General features: G+C 37.1%; 1 protein-coding gene across 7 annotated transcripts in view; it reads right to left on the bottom strand.

Annotated features, from left to right (window-relative positions):
* CPNE3 (copine 3) overlaps window positions 1-22,924 on the bottom strand; it is a 31,709-nt gene that overhangs the window by 4,501 nt on the left and 4,284 nt on the right. For 6 of the 7 annotated variants that reach the window (XM_032128736.1, XM_032128754.1, XM_032128718.1 and 3 more), the window contains 14 exons: window positions 16,391-16,530; window positions 15,619-15,798; window positions 14,418-14,492; window positions 13,883-13,954; window positions 13,004-13,087; window positions 11,285-11,374; window positions 7,882-7,980; window positions 6,688-6,774; window positions 6,047-6,106; window positions 4,908-5,041; window positions 4,415-4,469; window positions 4,262-4,313; window positions 3,483-3,616; window positions 1,151-1,387 (listed from right to left, as the gene is read on the bottom strand). In XM_032128736.1, coding sequence (XP_031984627.1) covers window positions 1,151-1,387; window positions 3,483-3,616; window positions 4,262-4,313; window positions 4,415-4,469; window positions 4,908-5,041; window positions 6,047-6,106; window positions 6,688-6,774; window positions 7,882-7,980; window positions 11,285-11,374; window positions 13,004-13,087; window positions 13,883-13,954; window positions 14,418-14,492; window positions 15,619-15,798; window positions 16,391-16,522 — 1,491 coding nt within the window. In that variant the 5' untranslated portion in view covers window positions 16,523-16,530. Of the gene's footprint in view, window positions 1-1,150; window positions 1,388-3,482; window positions 3,617-4,261; window positions 4,314-4,414; window positions 4,470-4,907; window positions 5,042-6,046; window positions 6,107-6,687; window positions 6,775-7,881; window positions 7,981-9,851; window positions 9,880-11,284; window positions 11,375-13,003; window positions 13,088-13,882; window positions 13,955-14,417; window positions 14,493-15,618; window positions 15,799-16,390; window positions 16,531-22,924 lie in introns of those variants that run through there. The other variant, XM_032128774.1, reaches the window with a different exon arrangement.

The following is a 22,924-nucleotide window of genomic DNA, read 5'->3' as shown; positions in this document are numbered from 1 at the left end:
CTCTCCCCAGACTATCTTTCTGTTAATGGCCCATCATTGTTCTGCTGCATGACTCAGAGATAACTCCCTCTGGACTATCTTCTGTTAATGAGCCTAATCAACACTTGGCCTCATGACTGATTACCCCGTTGTGAGATGCTCCACCCAGAGGGAGGAACCAAGCATCCCATCATGGATATAATCTGAGATTCTGAGCACCAGAGAGAACCCTTTCCACTGGATTTCCAAAGGACAGGAGCTACACAGCCTGCACTGGACCTTCTGAGGAAGAGCAGACCCTTTTTCTACAGGATCACCACTTCAGAGGACTGCAGCTGCCATTCTACCACACCACCCTGCCTAACAGGGACTCAGGTTGTATCTTGACTCTGTCAGTTTGAACCAGTGTTTTCTTTTAGTTTTTTTCCTTTTCTTTAATTTCCCCATTAAATTGTTATTCTGACTTGATGCCTCCCACTGGTTTGTTTTCAAACTAGTACGCAAGTTACTACTAAGACATGAAAATTAGAATATATTAGGATGGAAATAAAAATATTGATTTTATCTTACCCATCCTGAGGAAATTTTGGTGATTTTTACTTAAGTCAACTTTTTCCAACAATATGATGCTTAAAAGTTGACTTATATTAGCCTACACATACTTTACTGGGTTTTACAGAAATTAAAAAATATCAGTACTTCATTCTTTCACCACCTTTTTTTTTTTATATTGACTTTTATGAAAATGAAAACTACCACCACTACTATGGACACACAGAGCTTCTACTGATTATGACTTGGCCTTGAATTTTAATACTACACTAAATTGTGAGACTAAACCACACACACAAATGGGCACCCACAATAAAAAGAAAAATTACCATAAGAACAAAACCATAGTAAGTTCTTCCTCACAAATGCAAAACACATCCATTTGTCTAATCAAGTCTGAGAGAGTTTTACAAAGGTCATACAGCTGCAGCAACTAGTCAGAAAGGCAGCGCTGGAACCAGAAACTGAGGGGTTTTTGGGTTTATTTAGCATTTGATAAAGACTTGTCTCAGAGTTCATACTGGGCACACCACAGAAGCTTAGGACTAGATGTAGGACATCCTAGCAAGCCCAGCATACCTCTAAAATATTTATTAAGCGTATCAGTAAGATTACTTACATTTTGGAACTTCCTGAACGGCACAAACTGGACAATGTCTCTGACAGCTGGTTCTCCTGATGAGGACCTAAGAACTCCATCGTCACCATCAAGAAACTCCATAGCACCAAAGTCTGCTCCTCCAACACCAACAATGATGATGGACATGGGCAGTTTTGAAGCATTAACTATGGCAGTTCGAGTTTGATCAAGGTCTGTTATCACACCATCCGTTATGATCAGAAGTATAAAGTATTGCTGTCAAATCAATAAACAGTGTTATGACAAAGAAATAGCACATTTAGGCATGTACACTTAGAAAAACCCACATACAGACTACGTAGTGTTGTCACTTTAGCATGTTCAATGTGCTCACTGAATTTTACAATCAAACATCTAATTTCCAGTCAGGCTTCATCTGTACAGTCTGAAGAAGCTCATAAGGACAACATAATTTTTTAAAAGAAGTCATCGTTACATAGCCACCATCCAAAAACCCAACGGTATGACCCTTCTTTCTCTCCAAAATCCCCAGACAAACCAACAGTTAACCTATTTTCCCATTATTTGTTCTGGGATAGAAGGCAGTTTATTGAGGTTTTGGAAAGATAACACCTTTGAAACTTGTATATGTTTCCTTTCTGGTCTATCAATACCATTCTAAAACACTTCCCTTTACTTCATTCATTGTATCCCAAAAAATCCTAAATCACACCTTTTAGTGTTGAAAAACACAGCCATTTTCAAATTCCTTTAATCACATTTTCTAGCTGCTTCATGAAATTAATTATCAATGTGTCTGAGATTACTTTGTAGTACATCAGTAATTTAATTAAGTACCACCTGAGTTGCTTCCACTATTCTGTTGGGGCTTCTAGAAGTTGGCATCTTAGCTTCTGTTCTGGATTGGAGCACCAAAAATGAGCTAGAAGTACAAAGTCTGAAGATTATCAAATGCTTTCTGAATTTCTAGTCTTCCCTCACTTGGTTCATTTCAGACAATTACTGAACAGCACAAATTCAAGTCCCAAAGATACTCTCAGTATTCTTAGAAGTTTCTCTTCAGTACTTTCCTTCCCAATGGCCTTTATCTGCCTCCAAATAATTGTTCTTCCCTTATCCTGTCTGTTTAGGTATCACTTTTTCTCCCTGCTTTCTGCTAGTCCATTCCCCAACTCCAGCAAGAACATCTATAAAGCAGTTATGACCACAGAAAGCTATAAGCAACAGCAGCAGGATGGCACATCACATTGGATTTATTTCTCTCTTCTCATACTTGCTCCATATTGGAAAAAAAACCACATCAGAATCAAAAGCGAATCCAAAATGACTATGATGTGTATTAAATGCCAAGGTAGCAAATTGTCTTCAATACATCCTTTCAGGCAGGAAAAATAAATCTCTTGCTAGGCATACTACATGCTCAGAAATAAAAGTTAAAAAAAACCCAACCAAACCAAAACTGATGAGAGGTTTGCTACTTTTATTAAGATATAAACACACATATATTATATATATATATGCATACATATATATATATATATATGTATGACAGCTACTAGGCTAATGCAAGACTACCAAGGCAAAACCTTTCCAGCCTCGTGGCATATAAAAATCCATAGCTTTTTTTCAAATTGGTTTCCACAGACAATTTTCCATGTAAAAATAGCTGATTATTGTCTGATTTTACATGACATCAAATACACCGGTATTTGCTGTCATCAATGATTTAGGATTTTCTGAACTTCCATGCATTATTATCTATATGACTGAATACTCAAGACTTGGTTTTCAGACTTTCTATTTTTAATATGGTCAACAACTCACGTATACAATTTTAATACGGAGAAAGGCACAGCCCATACAGCACCTAAACCTTTATAGCACAGCTAAGTATCTGGTTTGGTACCTAGATGTCAGGAGCTATACCATCTACTTCTTCACTATCTTAGTTAATCCTCTCTTGCAGCTCTCTGATGTGAAACAAAGTCCAGTTGATTTTTTTTCTCAGCTGAGGTTAAACCACTCTCTTAGATATAAAGGCTTAAATTAGACTTTAATATCTGTATAGTACTGCAAGAGCTTTGAACAGAAGATACCATAAAGGTATTCTGTATTTGTAAGATTCTATTTCAAATCTGAAGAGTTTATTTAGTTAATTGATGAGAGGACTGTTATGTACAATGGAAAAAAAACTTAGTTTTTATCGTAAGGGTAACAAACACCTTTTCACAAGGTAAAGGGCCAACTGTCAAATGAATACACTTATAAATTTAAAAGAGAAAAGAAGTATTTAGAAACTAGAAGGAAAATAAAAAGGTAAGAAAAACACACAATACCATAAAGAACTTACAGATGCTGTTTGCTGTTGAGTAGCCGCAGCAGCAAATCTTGCCACGTGATTTATAATTGGAGAAAAATTTGTTGGTCCATATAACCTCACTTGAGGAAGACAGGCTCGATATGCATCAACAATGCCTTGGATCCCTAGAGAAGAGAAACAAATCTTTCTTTTTTTTCATATTCGAATTAGGATATTTTGAAGTACTTGATTTTTCTAAAGCTGTATAAATCATTACTTGAAGTGATGATGCCAAAACTTAAAACTAACCATGGTGAAAAAAAATATATTCACGAGCAATGGAGGCTTTCAGCTTGACCAATGCTTAAGGCACATGCATAACATGACTGGCTTTGTGTGAACACAAAGGCCAAATACTGTATGCTCAAGGGTGTGCAACTGAATTACAGCACTTCTCTTCACCTGGCAGCTTGTGGTGGTTGGTAGTGCGATCAGAGAGGCCACACTGAACAGGCATTAGCAGCACAACACTCAAACCAGACAACTCCACACCAGCAGCAAAGTAGAATAAAGTGGCTTGACAGCACAAGAGAACTGTTCCCAGCCCTGTGCCCTGGTTGTTTAAACCACTTCTTTCACAAATCATTACAGAAGACAGATGCCATGCTATTTCTCATAAGTAAGAAATTGGTTATCAAATTGTTTCCTGCTACAGGACTGAAACTAATTATTTAATTAGAACAACATGCTTCGTTCACTTTTCAAGTGTCTTTATGCCTCCACCTTAGGCATTTTACTCTCTAAGTCTGATGTTACTTTCTCAGACTTACCATTACAGAATGGGTTTGATGGGTTAAAATTTATTGGGAACTCATGAGACACCTGTGAAGACACAGAAGACATAGTCAGGACTGTATATACAATCTCCTCCTGAAGTAAGTGCTTTCAGCTGTCCTAGGTAGTGCATTTACACGTTCCATTACCTGAAAGGAAGGAGGAATTTGTGCACCAAATCCAAAAGCTGGAAACATCTTATCTCTAAAAAAGCAATTTTAAAGAAAACAAAGTCAGTGGCTTCCATTAAAAGTTGCCCTAGTTCCATAAGTTTAGTTATCAGCGCTGCTTTTCATTATTAAAAATGCAATTTAAGAGGCACAATTAAATGGAACTTCCCCACTGCAAATGTTTCTAGGACCAAAACTAGTCTTTAACACCAAACTGGCAAGAATGCAAGCATTTAGTTAATGAATGCTGCTCTTTTCATCACATATGAAAAGCCCTGCTTGTCTGAAGTAAACACAAGCTTATACTTGCAATTTTATGATGGTACAGTGATTATTATTTTTTAGTTCTATAGCTTAGCTCAGAAATTTCATTCCAGTACATCTGCAGGCATCTTCAACACTGGTTTAAAAAACTACCACAAATGTCTATACATACCTAAAAAAATGATCCAAATAAAAATCTAACACTTACGTATCGTAATCCTGAATGACCATCCCGACAGACCAAATGGCTGTTAAGTATTCATTAACTCCATTAGGGCTGAGGTAATGCAGAGAGTCTGGAGAGCGAGGGTCTCCATTGGAGCCTGTAAAATCTATCCCCACCTGTCAAATGAAGAATTTATATCTGATTGGTCTGAAAGGTTAAATTATGCTTCTTATCTCTGGCAAAGCCAAAGTGAAAATCATGAAAGAGTAGTAAAAAGGACATCTACAAATCTAACAGGCACAGTACTTGGATGCAGGTTTCTTGGAATATTAACATTCTTAAAACAATGCCACTACAAAACCCTCAAAAGCTCTGCATCTCTCCAGAAGGGTTGAAATTACTTTCATCTGAATCACAGAATGGTTTGGCTTGGAAGAGGCCTTAAAGATCACCTAGTTCCAAACCCCCTGCCATGGGCAGGGACAGTTTTTACAAGACCACGTTGCCCAAAGCCCCATCCAACTTGGCCTTGAACACTTCCAGAGATGGGGCATCTATAGCTTCTCTGGGCATCCTGTCAGGTTTTCACTGTGTTTACTTTCAGTTACTATTCACAGCAGCTCTTCAAAAGCTGGTAAATGAATTTCATTCTCTATCTTGCCACACACACCTTTCTTCTCAGAAGTTCAACTAGCCAGGCTCCGCAGAAGCCTAGAGAGTTCTTTCTCTGACTTCAACAGGTCTTTGCTTTTGTGATGAAGCATATTACTAAGATGAAGATATCTTACTGTTATTTGTGTTGCACTTGGTTCACAAATTACATAACTTAAGAGTCCTCATCCATATGATGACCTCTGCATGTTGCTTTCAAAGAACTGTAAATTTCTCCTTGGTCTCCATCCACACAACTTAGCTAGTTCCTAATGAACATGACCAGAGGTTCAGAACTTTTTGCCTAGATGACTAGGCAAAAACTATTTTTTTTTTTAAACAGACTATTTTTTTTTAAACAAACTAGAAGCACTCTGGCAAAATACCTTCCTGCTCCATTCTGCAGAACAAAAATGAAGTCAACAACAACAAAAAAATACAATAATCAAATAAAGCAGACAGCCAATCAATTCTATACTTCAATTTGTTCCAAAACTCAAAAGGTACTTCATACAAATGATTTAACTTACTGTGAAATTCAGCTGACACCCACCCATGATGTAATCAAGGAATGTGCATTCTACAATGATCTAAAAATAGGAAGATAGAAATTTTGTTTTATTCGATGGGAAAAAAACCCAGCTAGTATTATTGTAGCAACTTCTGAGGTTCCAGATTTGTTATCTTTACCAATGAAAAGCACTAGTTTTGCCCTACAGCTATCCCACCCATCCACTGCAATGAGGATATTTGCAACATGTGCCACCATACACTCAGTGCATCAGAATCGGGCCTTTAACAAAATTCCAGACAGACACCAAAGCAGTTCCCACAGGACTTTCATTTTATAAAATAACACATTATGACAGAGTTACACAATTTTACTTTGACATAAAACGGTGAGTTGGGAAATGCAGTGGTTCAGGAATGACTTTACAAACTGGTAAGCAACCTTTCTGTTCAAGAGAAAGTGAAGGCATGGGAGGACAGATATGTGATCCAGCTCTCAATTTGTCTCCTTACATGAATCAGAGTCCCTTAAATATTTACTGCGTCTGGAACTTACAGACATTTTAAAGTTTCTTACAGTTTGAAGATGGAAGATATACGAAATGAGAGTTGTTATGCCTTAACACTTAAAAACAGAATCATACCAGAATATATTACTGACCTCACAATGCTTAACGCTCACAATGCCAGAGTTTTTATAGCTCTTTTTCTTCTGTCTCTTCTTTTCATTGATGCACTCAAATTCAACCTGCATGAATGCAAACAAATCCAACAAAAATGCTATAATATCATTTATGCAACAAGTTTAATATTTCAAAACTGATCCTTTGGGCTTATATTAAAAATGCAGTTCATTTCATAATCCTGCAAAATTAAACCCCGTCTGCCCAATATCAGCAAGAAAAAAACACATTCCCAAGACAGAAATCCTCTCTTGCCCAAAAGGTTACAAATACATTTGTTTTGGCAACTGTATTTGAAACAAACAAATAAATTCTCTACCATTCTCCCTCTGAGGATTTTGCTAACAACTTTCTTTTTGGTAAAGACATGGCAATTCAAAAAAAGCATCAGTGTTTCCAGCAGCTGTGGCTGGAATTATTATTATTTTTATTATTTAGTAAAAATACAACACACAAAGTATTAGAAAAGTACAAGCCTGCACTTGTATACAGACCCCAGTACTTTTAATGCAGAAATAGTTCTGCAGGTTTTACAGAAATAAAAGAAAATATGGCAAAACATTTTGATAGCACACATATCCATAAAAAAAATACTTTTGTTACATTTGCTATGCCAACTTTTGTCTCCTACAGGTAAACCATGCCTATTAAAAGGTTTGGAAATTGTTATAGTTCATAAGATCAGGAAGGGTAATATCACTTTAGAGAAAAGCCACCTTAAGTAACACACCTTAAGTAACATTTGTGCATTGGCAAAAATACCGAATTTTCTCATACTCACTAAAGTACATAGTTAATAAGTGCCACATTTTAAAATAAAGGATTAAGTAATACTTGAAAAAAATATTACAAGTTTTGGTCTTTTAACTGTGGTTAAAGTCATGCTGAATTCTGTCTTTTGACAATCTAATTTTTTTTTATTTGCTTATTTTTATGATTAGTGAAATTTTTTTGCGCTGATGCTTGGGCATTTAGACACATAATAAAAATTGTAACCAAGACATTAATCCTAGGAAAATAGATGTACAATGTAAATGCTGATTCAGCCTCAACTACAGTAGCATTAAGGTGCAGCCTAATATAACTTAGGTCAGGTGACCTAAGTTTTGATCCCATATGAGTAAAACAGCTTATTAAGAACACACAGGCAGCTTAGACTATGTAACACTTACAGGTGATGACCGAGATGCTTCCTTCAGTTTTGACATTGTGGTTTGAAAACTTCCTATGAGATCGTGAGACCCATCGCTATCGTAGTCATAGCACTCAACCTAAAATGCAGCATTACTTAGTGTTAGTAACAGAAACGGCCCCAAAAAACAATAAACACTGCAATGGCAAACCTGAACATCCCAAACATTCCTGTAGCTTTTATATTACAGAGTTTTTCTCACATTAAGTCTTAGAACTGCACAGGGTTGCACTTAAACAGATTAAGACTGGGTAGAAGCCAATACACTCAGTTTCGAATCTAATCTTCCACTCAAGTGAAGGAGAGATGAGAATACTAAGTAGTGCCAGGTCTTAAATGAGCAAGTAACATCAGTTATATTGAACTATGTTTTGAGAGTGATGGGGTGTTGGGAAGAGTAGGAAAACAATGTAGGGTTTTTTACATGCATCATGAATCTGAGCATCCAGCTAAAAATTTAGTAAATCAGTTATGTAAGCAATCACAAGAGTTTTAGCAACATTTTTATATTACTTCATTAATCCCCAAAATTACATAGAATTTATAAGCGTATGAAGGTTCAGGCCTAAAGCTAGAAAAAATGTTTGAATTTCTGGTTTTTAAGATTAGCAAATTTAAACAGTGGATCTGTTAAATTATGATCCACACTTCATGGACCTGAATGTCAACTAAAATTTTTTTTCCTATAGTGAGAGTTTAATGGCTAGCTTTATTATTGAATCAACACACCCTTTTAACAGCTCAATCCACCAAAGAAGGCAGGAGTGAAAAACACTTATTTTTTTTCTGTTTGAAAATGTGACCCAGCTGCCTTTCTATATAAAAAGCTAGTTATTTATCTATAAAAGCTTATATTAATTCCATCCACTTCTGATATTTTATTTCAGTTCAGCAATACAGACATGCTAGCTAACTTAATCAAATCACAGAAAAATACACTAAAATAATTTATTAATTATGATGATAAATAGCAACAATAATAAATCAAGAGTCAAGTAGGTATCCCACATTACTTGGAATCAAAATGCAAACTTCCAAGAAAAATTTTCAGAATATGTATGGCTTAAACTGAACAGCTATTTGCACGTCCATCTTTCAAGTCTGAAAATATTGTACCTTATATTCAAGAACCAATTTAGCTGATTACTTGAGCATTTCAGTTAGAAATAAAAAAGTAAAACAAACAACTTCAACATACACTTGAACTTCTGAACGAAATTAGGTGTCTGAAAACAAACAGCAATGTTGAAGTACAAAACATGATGTGTAGATTGGGAGTTCTACTGCACAAAACATGCCTTTATCTTGCAGTTTGCACTACTACACATTTTGAATTCACTAATAAAAAAATGCATGCACATGCACTGAACAGCACCTTACATCATGCAAGCAGCTGAAGAACCAACAGGCTAATTAATGTTCATGGCAGATGCTATGTAAATTCTTCTGAATGCCACAAATTATGCAAATCAAATACTCAGCCAAGTGCTTCAGTAGCTGAAATTTTAAAACTGAAGATATTTCCAGACCCAATAGTTCTGATACCTGTTAGCACAGTTAGTAGATGTATTTCCTCTTTATTTCAAAGACATCAAAATTTGTCTTGCTTGACATGTTTGACCCATTTAAGCCAATTTTTAATATTTATTCCAGATGAGAGAGAAGCATTTCCTTTTTTTCCTTATATGCCCTCCTGGACAGGCAATAGCAGTAGGGAACAATGTGATTTAACCTATTTTTCCCAGCAGAACTAGGCATGCCTGCTCCAGATGAAAGGCTCACATTTTCAACACAGAAAAATTTCACTGACTGCAAACACACTCACATGGAACATAACCATGAATCCAGAAGATAAAGGATCAACTTAGTTTGTGCACTGCTGGGCATACACAAACTAAGTCATTAAAGAGGTGAAAAGCCACTCATAGAAAAATCACTGGTTTTACTTACTATGAGAAACAGCCCATTACACATGCAACTGTGTGCATATAAAAGTGTTAAAGGCATTGTTTAATCCTTCAATAACATTACATAATACAATTCTGTCTACATCTTAATGTTTGAAGTGATAGGTCCTGCATTTCTAAGTTAAGGCATAATCTGCCTGTCTGCAAGTCCATAACTATTCCAAGTAAAGTCTATTTCCTCTGGATATAAACCTACACTTCTGAAGTAAGATTCCAAAGAACAGACTTTATTAAAATGATGATAGATCTGAGAATAACTCCTCATAGATACATTTAGACCAATGGTCTATAGCTTCAGTATGGCTGTTTACTGAAAATGATAAATTTATTTATAGTATATGGAGATATAAGAGCTGTCACAGCTGGTTTGGGCAAAAGGGAAGCAGAAAAGAATAAGATTGAAAAAACAGAAGCAGTAAGGGAAGAAGGTTCTGGGCTTGTAAAGTTGCTCATTAGTCTCCTCTATAAATATGTATTTAAATACATCCAGGTGTTTGTAATCCCCAGATCCCTGTGGCTGTTAAGCATTTTCCAGGACTGCCTCAAGTCATATGACTAATACCCATCACATGCAAATCATGCTCTAAGTTTTCCTTCCCAGAGGAAGAATATCAAATATAGTGGTTTCTTGCATTTGGGTTTTTGGGTTTCTTTTTCAAATGCTAAAGTATCAGGTTTCTAACATGATCATAATAGCTTATAAATGGCATTTTGATTGGCTGTTTAGCTTCAATTCCACCCCTAAAGGGAATTCCTGAAGAGAAACATTCAGAAGTTAAACACAATTTATTCAAGTAAAATTTGGAAAATAAAAAACATTAAAGCCCTGGTAGAACTACCACTTCACAGACTTGGTAAACTTTCTGACAGAAAATTCAGTTTTATACAAAGAGAACTGGTATTCACTAGTTGTATCTGACCCACATCTGTTAGCTAGTACATTAAGTGTAATTTATTTTATCAGGCAGTATATTAAAAATTTCATCAATGTTAGCTGTTGCACCAGTAACAAAGTAATACAAGATCCATCACATAGAACAAAGCATATTCTAGCCTTTAACATGCATCTTTCACTATACAGTATTCTTTAACACCACCAGTATTGGCTGATGCCATGCTAGAACTGTACAATCAAAATAAGAAACTCCACTGGACATTTCAAAGATACTTGTGTTCACCTGGTTTCCCAGACTTTCAAAGACCAACTTCTACCACACAATGCAGCACAAATGTACAGTGTTTCCCCTTTTTCCCCTAAAACATGCATGGGTATCTGTGCCTTTCAATTAAGAAACCTACTACTTTCAATTAAATTTGAAACCAAAAAAATGCAGTACCTAGAATAACACTTCTTCCCCTTATTACATATTTTAATTTTTAATGCATTAATTTATACACACATTTAATATACATTACCTTGATTGACTTATCCATGTCACTGTAACACAGAGAATTGAGAGAGATTTTAAAAGGCCTCCAGGCAGGATTCAGGTTATTTTTAATAACCTGTTGAAAAAAACAAAAAAAAAAGGCAGAACACCATTGTTCACAAGGGTGGAAAGCAGTCATCATAATGGATCATACCTTCATGCCATGGTTTTTGTATGCAAAACAAAAGTTGACTAATGCTGCTGTCAATGCACTCCAAATCTTAATATATATGGGATAGAAACAAACTACTCTCAACATGCAATACCATTGCTCAAAAAGAGATGGTCTCTTTCAGCTCCATATTTTGCTAGACTTCACTGTCACGTACTATATCCTCCAGCTAGTGCACTGCAAAAAATTAAATTTATCATTACATAAATAAGATACTGGTTGCTTTCTTTTAATAACCACACATATATACATACACACACATATTAAGGCATGAGTTACCAAGAATGTATGGAAAAATAATACATTGGAATTTCTAAATACATCAGTGCTCTGGAGATTACAATTCACTCCCACTTATTATTTATTCTGAAATGTCATTTATGGAAATATGCCCTCAAGAAATTCACAGTGTAGTAAAGTAAAAACAGTGCATGAGGATAAAAGGCCTCTCAAGCTGAACACTAAGTTTTATTTACAAATAATACTGAAGGATCTTCAAAATTTGTCAACTGTTAAGTATCCATAAATATACCTGATAAACCAAATAATAATCTTACAAAAATACAAGAAACTACACATAACATGCACTACTTAATTAATAACACCTAACAATAGTAATACTTCCAGCACTGTAGGAGTGTTGAGAAAGAAATCTCTCTTGAAAATGAAATCAATAAAAACAGTAGTTAGTAACAAAAAGACTTTTTTTAAACCTGTAACATAAAGAACTAATCCATTAGACATTTCTAGGCTGAAACAACAAATTCTGGATTTATTACTGAAGTTAATGACTGAAATCATCATAGAAAAAATACACCTTAAGCAGAAGAACCACCTCATGAGGGAAGCTATTTTTGTAAGTCTGACAAAAAGGATTTATAGTTCTTCAATATCCATACTTCAAAATTAATAGAGTCACCACTTTCAATGGGCACAGCACCTCAGCTGTGACTGGGCCCTGAGCTGCCACTACAGTGAGACATTTTGAAACTACTCTTAGCCTGGTACTTGCTGTCACAAGGCCCCTACACCTCCTCCTGGGCGAAAGGCTGCTGCTGCTCAAGCACGTATTCCCTCACTCTGCATTCTCCTTGGCTTGCCCTTGCTATGCAGGCATCCAGCACCATTACTTTCACTAGTAAAGGGTACAGCCAGGTGACACATTCCTGAGAACAGCAGAGTCAGGAATGCCCAAGTCCTACCCTAGCAGGGGGTAGAACTGAGACAAATGTCCCTGTGTGAGTACCCAATTCTTTTTCAAAACATTTGTTTTCTCCCAGATTGCTGGAAGTTAAAAAAAACCCAAAAAGTGTTTTCCTTCCAAACAGAATGCCATAAATCAAAATCAGTGTAAGGAGAATAAGGTAGATTTCCCAGAAAAATCAGTGGAAGAGATGATGCAACTTCTAACTAGTCTGCATGTCAGCTCCCAGGCCAGTCAATTCTTTTGGTAAGGCACTGTATCTCTCATGCTGCGACACACTGGAAATTAAATAACCTTAACCAATTTGCTGTTAACTGAAAATATCCTACCTCTGTTCTGTGAACCATCACCCAGTTTCCATCTCCAGTCTGTTTGTGGAACTCCAGATAAGGATCTGACTTTCCAAAAAAATCCTGTATTTAAATAACATGCAATTATCTCAGAACAGCCTGTAGCTTGCATACCATTAAAGTCTAGTTAACACACACACTTAGAGTAACAAAAAGTAAATTCAGGGAATAAAAGCTTTAGATGATGAAATGAAAGTCTGATTATACCACCATCTGTGAAAGAGAAAAAGAATGTGGGGAATGTCCTTGAATTTAGGATAAAAATGTCCACATATCAAATACCTGACAGTTCAAGCAAGAAAATACTTATACCAATAAGTACTATAATGGATAGACAGGAAACTAAGGATTTAATCCAGTTCAAAAAAAGGACCATTAAATCAAAGGGTAAAAATAAAAACATTTTTTTATTATTTTTCTAAATTTGTTTTTAAAAGTCTGTCTATAGCCAGCCCTATATTTAAAATAACAAATTTATAAACACCAAGTACAGTCTTTGCCATTTATTTCAGAGAGGTAATGGGCAGCCATTTATATAGCCATTCCAACCAATGGATATACCAAAACTCCCTTATATTTATGAATAAATGTAAAGATTTACAGTAAAATGGGAGCATGTTGCTCACAGACTACCCCTGAAATGCATTTATCTTACTTAGAAATACATTACAATTCATTTCAAAACAGTCCATGAAGTTACTCTGTAGCAATCTTAATTCAATTTCTTTTCTAGTGTAAGTAAAACCTTAATGGATTTTACTTTTTAAGCAAAAATGAGAATGAATACTCAAATGTTTCCTGCTTTGACAAGACTCTGATTTTACCACTTTATCAAAGAAACAGCAATCATTTAAATACCTTATTGTCCAGTTTCCTTGCTTCTAATTCCAATACAACAACCCTGTTATCTTTTACTTCTTCTGCTGTAATCTAAGTAGGCAAACAAAATACTTAGTTTTATTCAAGAACTACACAGTTATCTCATATTCACAGCATTCCTATGACAGGTCCACTAAAAAACCCCCATGTTTTCTTGTAAATGAAGCATTAAAAAATGGGGGGGGGGGGGGGGGGGTGAGGGGAGAGAGGGACAATTTGATTTGACATTGGGATTGCATTCCATCTATTTACCATAAATGATGGCACTGACAAAGATATGCCCCAAACAGTAGCCCACTGGATGCCCTAATGATGTATGCAATGGGACTTACAATACAGAAGGTGGGCTGCTAGTGGATGACAGAGATGTATTAGTGGAGAAAAAAAAAATGCTTTACAGTGCTTTTTACGGCACTATAGAATAGACTCACTGCATTCAAGCCACTAACTAAAATTAAAACCCAGAAACAATTAAGGATGAACTCTGAAGATATTTATTTCTTAACTGTCTTACCGTAATGCTTCCTCTCCCAGCAGGTTTGCCATTTTTAAGTACTAATGGTTTTGTTAGAGTCCTGCTAGAAACGATCTGCCAAGACAAAATTTGAGTATCAAGCATTACTAACACAAATTAATAGATTTTCAAAGGAATTAAACAAGTTAGTGAGGTATTTAATTTTAGGAATTTTTCCTTTATTGTAAAGATGACAGCATTACATTTCCTTCCCATAATCTTCTACAAATAAATAGGTAATACTTGATACACTTCAAAATTTTGAAAATACATATGCAGATGAACACATGCAGAGCTTCAGGAGTAATAAGAAATAAAATATCTTCTAGTAACATAATACACATACATGGACAAAGGTAATACCTTGGGTTCCAACTACAAATTGTTAAGTTTCCCATACATACCTTTGAAATGCCTGCAAGGCATATTTCATAAATGCATTCAGCAAACAGATTTACAAACACAATGTCTGCCACTCAAAAAAAACATCAGCCTTCCCCTGCACAGTATCCAGCTGATTTTATTTTACCCTATTCAGGAAATGCTTCCTCAGAAGTGTGTCCATTCTACAGGTCCTTCTTTACTTTAAAAACGAATGATTAATTTTTAATTGCCACTGAACTTCAGTTCACAATGCCCCTAACATTATAATGCACTTAAAATAAAAATACTTAGGATACAGGGCAGGAAAAATCCCAAATGACTTTGAAGGATCTATTCAAAAGAACAAGTTAAAAAGAAGCTGCACAATTATGATAGCATCAATAGCAGAATATGACTGGGAAATAGAAGTAAACCTACAGCTGGAAGAACTAGGATCACTGCTTGCATTGAGTGGAAAGCAGATTACAAGGATAACATGGCCCTTGTGAATGCTCATATTTTGTTCAACACTGATTCTCTTTTTTGGGAGTATAAAAATAGGAAATTGAGTATTAGAATAAATAAACAGCAATTACTACAACTTTGTGCTCATTGACAATCCACAATCCAACCTAGGGCACATTTCAGGGCATCATCTCAAGACCTTCTGCAAATAAAATGTATATACACTGAACTGAGGCTTGAAAAAACAAATGAAGGGAATCCTATTCAACTTAAGACTACTCCAACTACACAAGAACATAGTGATAAATTTAAGGTAGAAGTGGCTAATGATTTTCAGTAACTTAATTCTAAGGGAAATCATCTGCATACTTACCTGTCCCAGTGTACATTCTAATTCTCCTAAGAAGTCATCATCATTCAGATTGTAGGTTTTGTTATCAATGTCATATATTCCAAACTTAAGTTTCTGAACAAGCTCAAAATAATAATCAATTAAGAATTTCTTGGAAAACTTTGGGTTCAAGGAATTCTTAACTCTTTCTGTGCGATCAACCTGAAATTAGAAAGATACCATTTTATCCAATATTTCAGAAACTAAACTTGCAAGCAAATCAAATACTGTATTATTAAATACATTCAAAAGTTCTTAAAGTACAAAGGAGTATCTTTCTACAAACCTTTCATCAAAGATAAATTACATTACAAAGTATTATATATACACATTATATTGCAAAACCCACAGCTCTAAGTTAGGGATACCTGACCTATTTTTCATCACTCTCTCTAAGGTGGGACCTATTTCTGCACAGGGAAGACCAACATAAAATCCTATATTGTCAAAACCAGGATGAGACCCTAGTTTTGGAGTACTGTATTTATAAAAGCACATTTAAGCACTTAGAAGGTGTTGGTCCACACATGGCTGGGGAACAGTGCCAAAAATTAGACAGTTGTTTCTATTTAATGGCAAATGATTATTAATGTGTTGCCCACGTAACTGTTAGAGACACAATCTAACAAAAAGTATTCAGAAGTGCTGGTATAAAATTAAAATATTTTAATGAAATCATATGCTGTAGTGTTTTAAAATGTCCAACAATTCAGAATATGTTTTTCACAGATTTGTGAGAAGCATCAGGCTGTACCTCATACCACTGCTGACCACTTGTGTTCTGGAGAAGCACACACAGAGGGTCTGACTTGGAACCAACATCTTTATCCAAGAGATTGGTGCAGGCAATAGTCAGCTCCACCTTTGTCACACACTGTGCCGCCATCTGTCACACTAGAAAGCAGCAACAGAAATCATCATTAAAATGGACTAAAAAGCAAACAATAGGATTGTCACAATGCATTAACTCTCTAACTGGACACTAGAAGTGTGAGCTTGTCAGAAGTGATGATTTGAGGTTTAAAATGCAAATTTTACACTTAACGATGTACCAACATTACAGCATTATTACTGTCACACTCTTTATACCATACAGGTATAAAAATTAATTTCAAAATCTGCACTTAAAAAACAAGATCAGGTTTCTAAGAATGCTTGTGGAACCAAATGAAAAATGGGATATACCTCAAACAATTATATTATTGCTAACAATAAAACTTCACAAGCTCTAAATGAAATCCAAAAGTGCACATGAATGCCAGTATCTTATATTGTAGATATTATTAATAATTCCATGACTTAGGAAAAATCTTATTATATACTCCTCTACCAAAATTTTGTAACAAAATGCTGAAACCATAAGCAGGGCAGAATTGGAAAAGGAGTTTAAGCAGGTAACAGGTGATCTTGCCTTAGTAAATCTACAAAAACAACTACAAATTTTAACAATAAGGATAAACACTTTGAAGTCAAGTCAGGGGAACTGTTCTTTCTGAAGATTCATTTAAAATAAAGGAATAACTGAACACATTCTTACATTTTTCTCTTTAAGTACCTCAATCATTCTCCACTGGAACTAAGACCAGCAGATATTACAAACCCACAGAAACAACTCGACTATCAGTTATGAATCCCACACTGGTATAACATGCATTTGCAAGCCCAAGAAGGTCTGAGCACCAGATTTTATATATATATACATATATATATATATATATTTATATATATATATATATAAAAAAAGAAAACCTCCATAATTATACACCAAGGATAGAGTTGATCATTTCCAACAACTCTTGGGGAAGTAAACCTCTACAGTACAATTGTCCTTGACTTAGAGACTAAAACTTCCAAATCCTTCCACAAGCAGCCTACCCTGGAAGCTCCCACGCCTCTTTAGTTTCAGGTTTGCCTTCTCTCCAGTAAATTCACAGTCTAGACCAGGTATCCATCTGGATTAATTTATCTTAAAAGAGCATGAGACATCAAACAGACCAAGGCAGAAGGAAAGGTATCTCCTTCTATCTAGTCAGCTCACTTGCAACATATGCATGCAATGTATTTGAATATAAAGCTATACTTAACCCAACTCAGCTTTCTTCCTTTTACTATATTCTTAAGACTTTTCATGAAAATGAACGATTTTTTAGAGGCAAAAAGGGAAAGGAACATGGAAAAGACAGAGAACAAACAGAAAGTAGGAGAAAGAAAACATTGTGGAGTCTAAGGGAATATTCCTGAGGCTTCTTGTACACCTCTTAAAAGCACTCTGCCCCTTTTTTCCTGGTTCTCTTTTTATACTAGTATTTTCCATTCCCTATTGCTTTCCTGGCTGCCAGACTGAGCTCATTAACAGTCAGTGCCTTTCCCATGGAATCCAGAGCAGACCAGTACATGACTCCTTAATGACAGTGTCCAGAAAAACAACTTGATGCTGACAAAATGATGCTCTAACTCCCACTGATGCTGCAACAGCAAATAGAAAGGGTTTTCATGAAACTCAACAGAATTTAAACTTGAACTGAGAAGCATTTTCAAACCAGTCAAAATTTTCTTGCTTTGAGTTCCGTAAAACTCCTCCTTACTAAGAGTCCTTGAAAACACTCATAGCCACATTTCTTTTGTTAAGGTAGTATTTCCAAAATCCCTGGTAGACGGATAGCATCCAGTCAACCTAAAAAATATGGTCAGCTTTTTCCCCTTTTTGTCTGTGTGTGTACTCACACCTATTGTACATCTCAAGTACTTTCTCACATGAACACATCAATTCTGTTACTTCCTCCCCTCGTCCATGTCACCAACTTTCCTACTATGCATCTAATGTGGGAAAAGAGCAGATTAAGTGTATTGGTTTTGCATGGCCTGGTTTTTGGTAGCAGCGGGGGGGGGGTGTGGGGGGGACACAGAGGTGGCTTCTGTGAGAAGTTGCTGGAAACTTCCAGCAGAACCAATCTCTGATGGCTGAACATGGACATGCTGCTGGCCCAATTAGAGAAATTGGTAACGCCTCTGTGATGACACATTTAAGAAGGAAATCAAAACAGCGGCTGTGCAGTTTTTTCCAGGGGTGGCAATGCCCCGCGGCCGCTGCCATCTCAGCGCAGCCTGTGGCAAGCCTTGCCTGCCTGGCGCCCTTAGCCCGTCGCGCCGTGGGCACGAGGGCAGAGGCAGCGGTGGCAGCTTCTCCTTCCCGGCACCTCGCATGAAGAGAGGTGATAAACAGTGCCAGTGCCACGGCAGCCGGTGCTGCCCACACAGTGGCAGCGGGGCCGTGTGACCAACAGTGGAAAGATGGCGAGCAACTCCCTGACACGGAACCTAGACGAAATCAACTTCTCAGTGCTGTGGGATACTGCAAAAATCTTTGATTTAGTGGAACTTGTTGGCAATGGTACCTACATGCAGCAGTTTTTCTTCTAGATAGAGAAGAAGAGGAAATGAGGAGATGTAAGAGAGAATAACATGGCAGCACCAAGGTCAGTGGAGAAGGTGGGGGAAGAAGTGCTCCAAGCGTCGGAGCCAAAATTCCTCTGCAAGCGGTGGTGAGTACCATGGTGAAACAAACTGTCCCCCAGTAATTCATAAAGTCCATGGGGGATGCAGAGCTCCACTAGCAGCGCGTGGGAGAAGTGCTCACACTGGAGCGGGTGGATGCCAGAAGAAGCTGTGATCCAGTGGAAGACCCGAATAGACAGAGAAGAGAAAGAGAAAGAAAGAAAGAAAGAGAGCCCTTGCTTCAAACTAGAGCAGCCTATCCTTAAAAGACTACACCCCGTGGACGAGTGACCCACACCATAGAAATTTTGGGAAGACTGTTTTGCCCGTGGGAAGGACTCATGGCGTAACAGAAGAAAGACGCCTACTCCTCTCCCTGAAGGAACTGAAAAAGATCTTCAGTAGCAAACTGACCAAAACCCTCCACACCCTATCTCCCTGTGCTGTTGGTGGGAAAGAGGGAGGGGCTGGGGGGGGGAGAAAAGGTTATTTTAAAGGCTTATTTGACTTCTCATTATCTTCCTCTGACTCTATGAATAATAAATTTACTTTATACCTTTAAATTTGAACCTGTTTTGCCCTTAGAGTGTTTTCTCCCAGTCCTCATCTCAACTCATGAGCCCTTTGGTAATTTTTTTTTTTTTTCTGAGCGAACAGCCTTAGTGGGTGCCTGGCATTTGACCAGTGTCAAATCATGACATTAAGCAAAAGAGGTGCTGTGCAAAAAGCATCCTTTAGCATAGAGAAGGGAAGAATAAAAAGGCTGATACTCTTCCCTGAAATGCAAATACTCATTTGAGATGCAACAACTGTTCCATATTAGATAAAAGACAACTTGTAACAAGAACATGCATTTATTTAAGTGGAGGATACCCAAAATCCAGACAAAGAGCAAACCTTCACAAATCACAAGATGGTCCTTTAATATTTACCATTTCCAGTTTTGAAAAATCCAAGATGAAAAATAATGCAAGGCATCTTCCTCAGAAGTTTTGAGACTATTAGGAATCTATATTTGTTTAATAGGTTAAGGATGTCTGTAACAGTAATGCATTTCAAGAAAAAATGTTGCTATTTTGCTTAAAAAAATGTTTCTCCATAAGACTGATATCTTTTATCACGAAAAGTTATAAACAACCTGATTTTCAGTAACATTATAAATGTTCAAAGTTAGTAAAACACTTATTAGAAAGAAAAAGTTGTCTCATTAATCCAAAGAAATATTTAAGGTAGTGAAACTTTGTAAATAAAGAAGAGATACTTCTCTTACAACACTGCATACCATACAGAATTTACAGAGGGCGTACATGCTTCACCTGTGTCAAGTCAGGCTCCAGGAGTCTTTCAAACAGCACTACCTGCTGGAGCTCTGCTCATGCTGCACAAATCCTCATCATGCCAAATGCATGAAAGCAAGAATTACTCCAGCGTCACTCAATTCTCCTCACTTCTAAAAGCCCGTGTTAGCTGAAAAGTTCCAAAGGTTTGAGAGGTGGATGGTAGGGTTTCTAAAGATGATAAACATCTTCAAGGATCAGTCACTGCCAGGTAAGCAAGCAACCTCTTCTTGAGGACTTGATGCAATACAGAGTCTGGCAAATTGCCATCTCTCCAGGACAGCAAAAACAAATCATGGCTGCACTAGTGCACTACCTGTTGAAATACCATTCTACAACACATCTAGTAGGCAAACCAAATGTAAAATATTCTAGATAGATGACCGGATTACTTGAACATTTGGAATTCTGGAATAACTTTACATGGACAGATTATATTGTTTGGGCTGTGGTAGGATGAGCCTCGACTGCCAGTAAGTTACAACACATAAGAGATTTAGTTATTTAATTAGTTAGTGTTATTAAAGTAGCTGTGCTCCACATTGGTCAAATTTAATTAAAACCCTTGTTTTTCTCAAGCTATGAACTGTTTGCCCTCCATGTAGCATACACCATAAAGGGAGGCAAAGCACACCAGAATGTGTGCAGGTGACAGCTCGGTTGTCTTTTTTCTTGAAATAGCTTTTATGATTGCAGGGGCATATCAGGCTCAAAAAAAAAAAATCTGGACAGGAAAAGACTGAAAATTACTGTATATAATGTGCATCTGAACTGCAGTGATGTACAGTCACAAGGGATCCTCTGCCATGTCTAGGCTGCTCAAGAGCATGATTAGGTCAACTAAGAATATGACAAGTCTTTCTGCTTGAGCTGTAAGTATCAAAGCAAAAATCTAAGTCAAGGACTAGTCCTGCTTTCCAGTTTTATAGATCAGAATGTTCTTTGAACTCCAGTGATGGTTCTAGTGAAGATAAGTGGTACACATCGAACAACTGAGTCACTGTCTGTTTTTCAACAGAAACTGCAAACATGGCATTCTACCTGGAAAGGGACAGATCTATTATCAGAATGATCTACAAGCGCAGTGGGGAACTGCTAGACTGTAGCAATCCTCTCCGTGCTGCAATGTCAGTTGGCTTGCCCAGATAACCTTGCAGAGCTGTATTACAATGATATATTCTCATTTACACCTGCATCCAGTCTGACAAGCAGAAGTACCTAATTAGAAGACAAAAAGACTAATAAAGTAGGTTTGGCATCACTGTCTTTAGTCACAAGTCTCAAACCTGTTCTGATAGAATTTACTGTCACAGAACATTTCCTAGCTCCTGTGAACTCCTAACGGTAATAGACCAAAAATCCATAATTTTTATATATCTCAGGGCCCAAATGAACACAGGAAGGCCATGAGAAACTTGCAAATAAAATCTACTCCTGATCAGCTAATCTTCTTGCTACACTTAAGCATTTTATGTCAACTGTGTGCCAGACTGAAAAAGCCAGAAAATGCCATGTCTGCTGCAAGAAGCTGACAATGAAATTATGACAAATGGATGCTTCTTCTCACTGATAGGGCTGGTAGCAACACAATTGCTAGGGATCTTGGGCTACATGCATATAAATATATATTTTTTAAAATCTCATGGTAACCCTTCAGTTCTTGAGGAAACAGACCACCTCACAGGAAAAAGACATTTTATACAAGGTTACAAAAGCTAAGACTGTTCCACAACCTAATTTCATCACTGCATTTTAAAAAACAAACAAACAAACCAGCTTCTCTAAAAATTCTACCTCTAAATCTGAATTCTGGCTCCTCTTTTCAGTTTGTTTACAGGCAACACAGCTGGAAAAATTGTCCAGCTGATGTGCTGACAAGGTAAGTACCAGAAGCAGCTTGAGTTGTTCTGTATTTGAAGAATCACACAAAACCTTGAGAGTAAGCTTTATCTTCTAATAGTACGGATACAGCCATCACTTCTTCAGTGACAGCTGTACCTACCTTGGAGGTTAGGAAGGCTCTGCAGAGGGGTCAGGCTGGATCAATGGGCCAAGGCCAGTCGTATGAGGTTCACTAAGGCCAAGTACCGCGTCCTGCACTTGGGTCACAATAACCACATGCCGCACTACAGGCTTGGGAAAGACTGGCTGAAAATCTGCCCAGCAGAAAAGGACTTGGAAGTGCTGGTCAACAGTGGCTGAATGTGAGCCAGCATGTGTGTCCAGGTGGCCAGGAAGCCCAAAGGTACCCAGGCTTGTAGCAAGACAAGAGTGGCCAGCAGGACAAGGGCAGTGATCGTCCCACTGTACTTGGCACCAGTGAGGCCACACGTTGAATCCTGTGTCCACTTCTGGCCCCTCAGTTCAGGAAGGACATTGAGGTGCTGGAGTATGTCCAGAGAAGGGCAGCAGAGCTGGTGAAGAGTCTAAAGAATAAGTCATATGACAAATGGCTG

This window comes from Corvus moneduloides, chromosome 1, assembly GCF_009650955.1.
Source record: "Corvus moneduloides isolate bCorMon1 chromosome 1, bCorMon1.pri, whole genome shotgun sequence".
NCBI classification, from domain to species: Eukaryota; Metazoa; Chordata; class Aves; order Passeriformes; family Corvidae; genus Corvus; species Corvus moneduloides.
The sequence above is the reverse complement of the archived record's forward strand: the minus strand, read 5'-3'. Positions and strand labels throughout refer to the sequence as shown.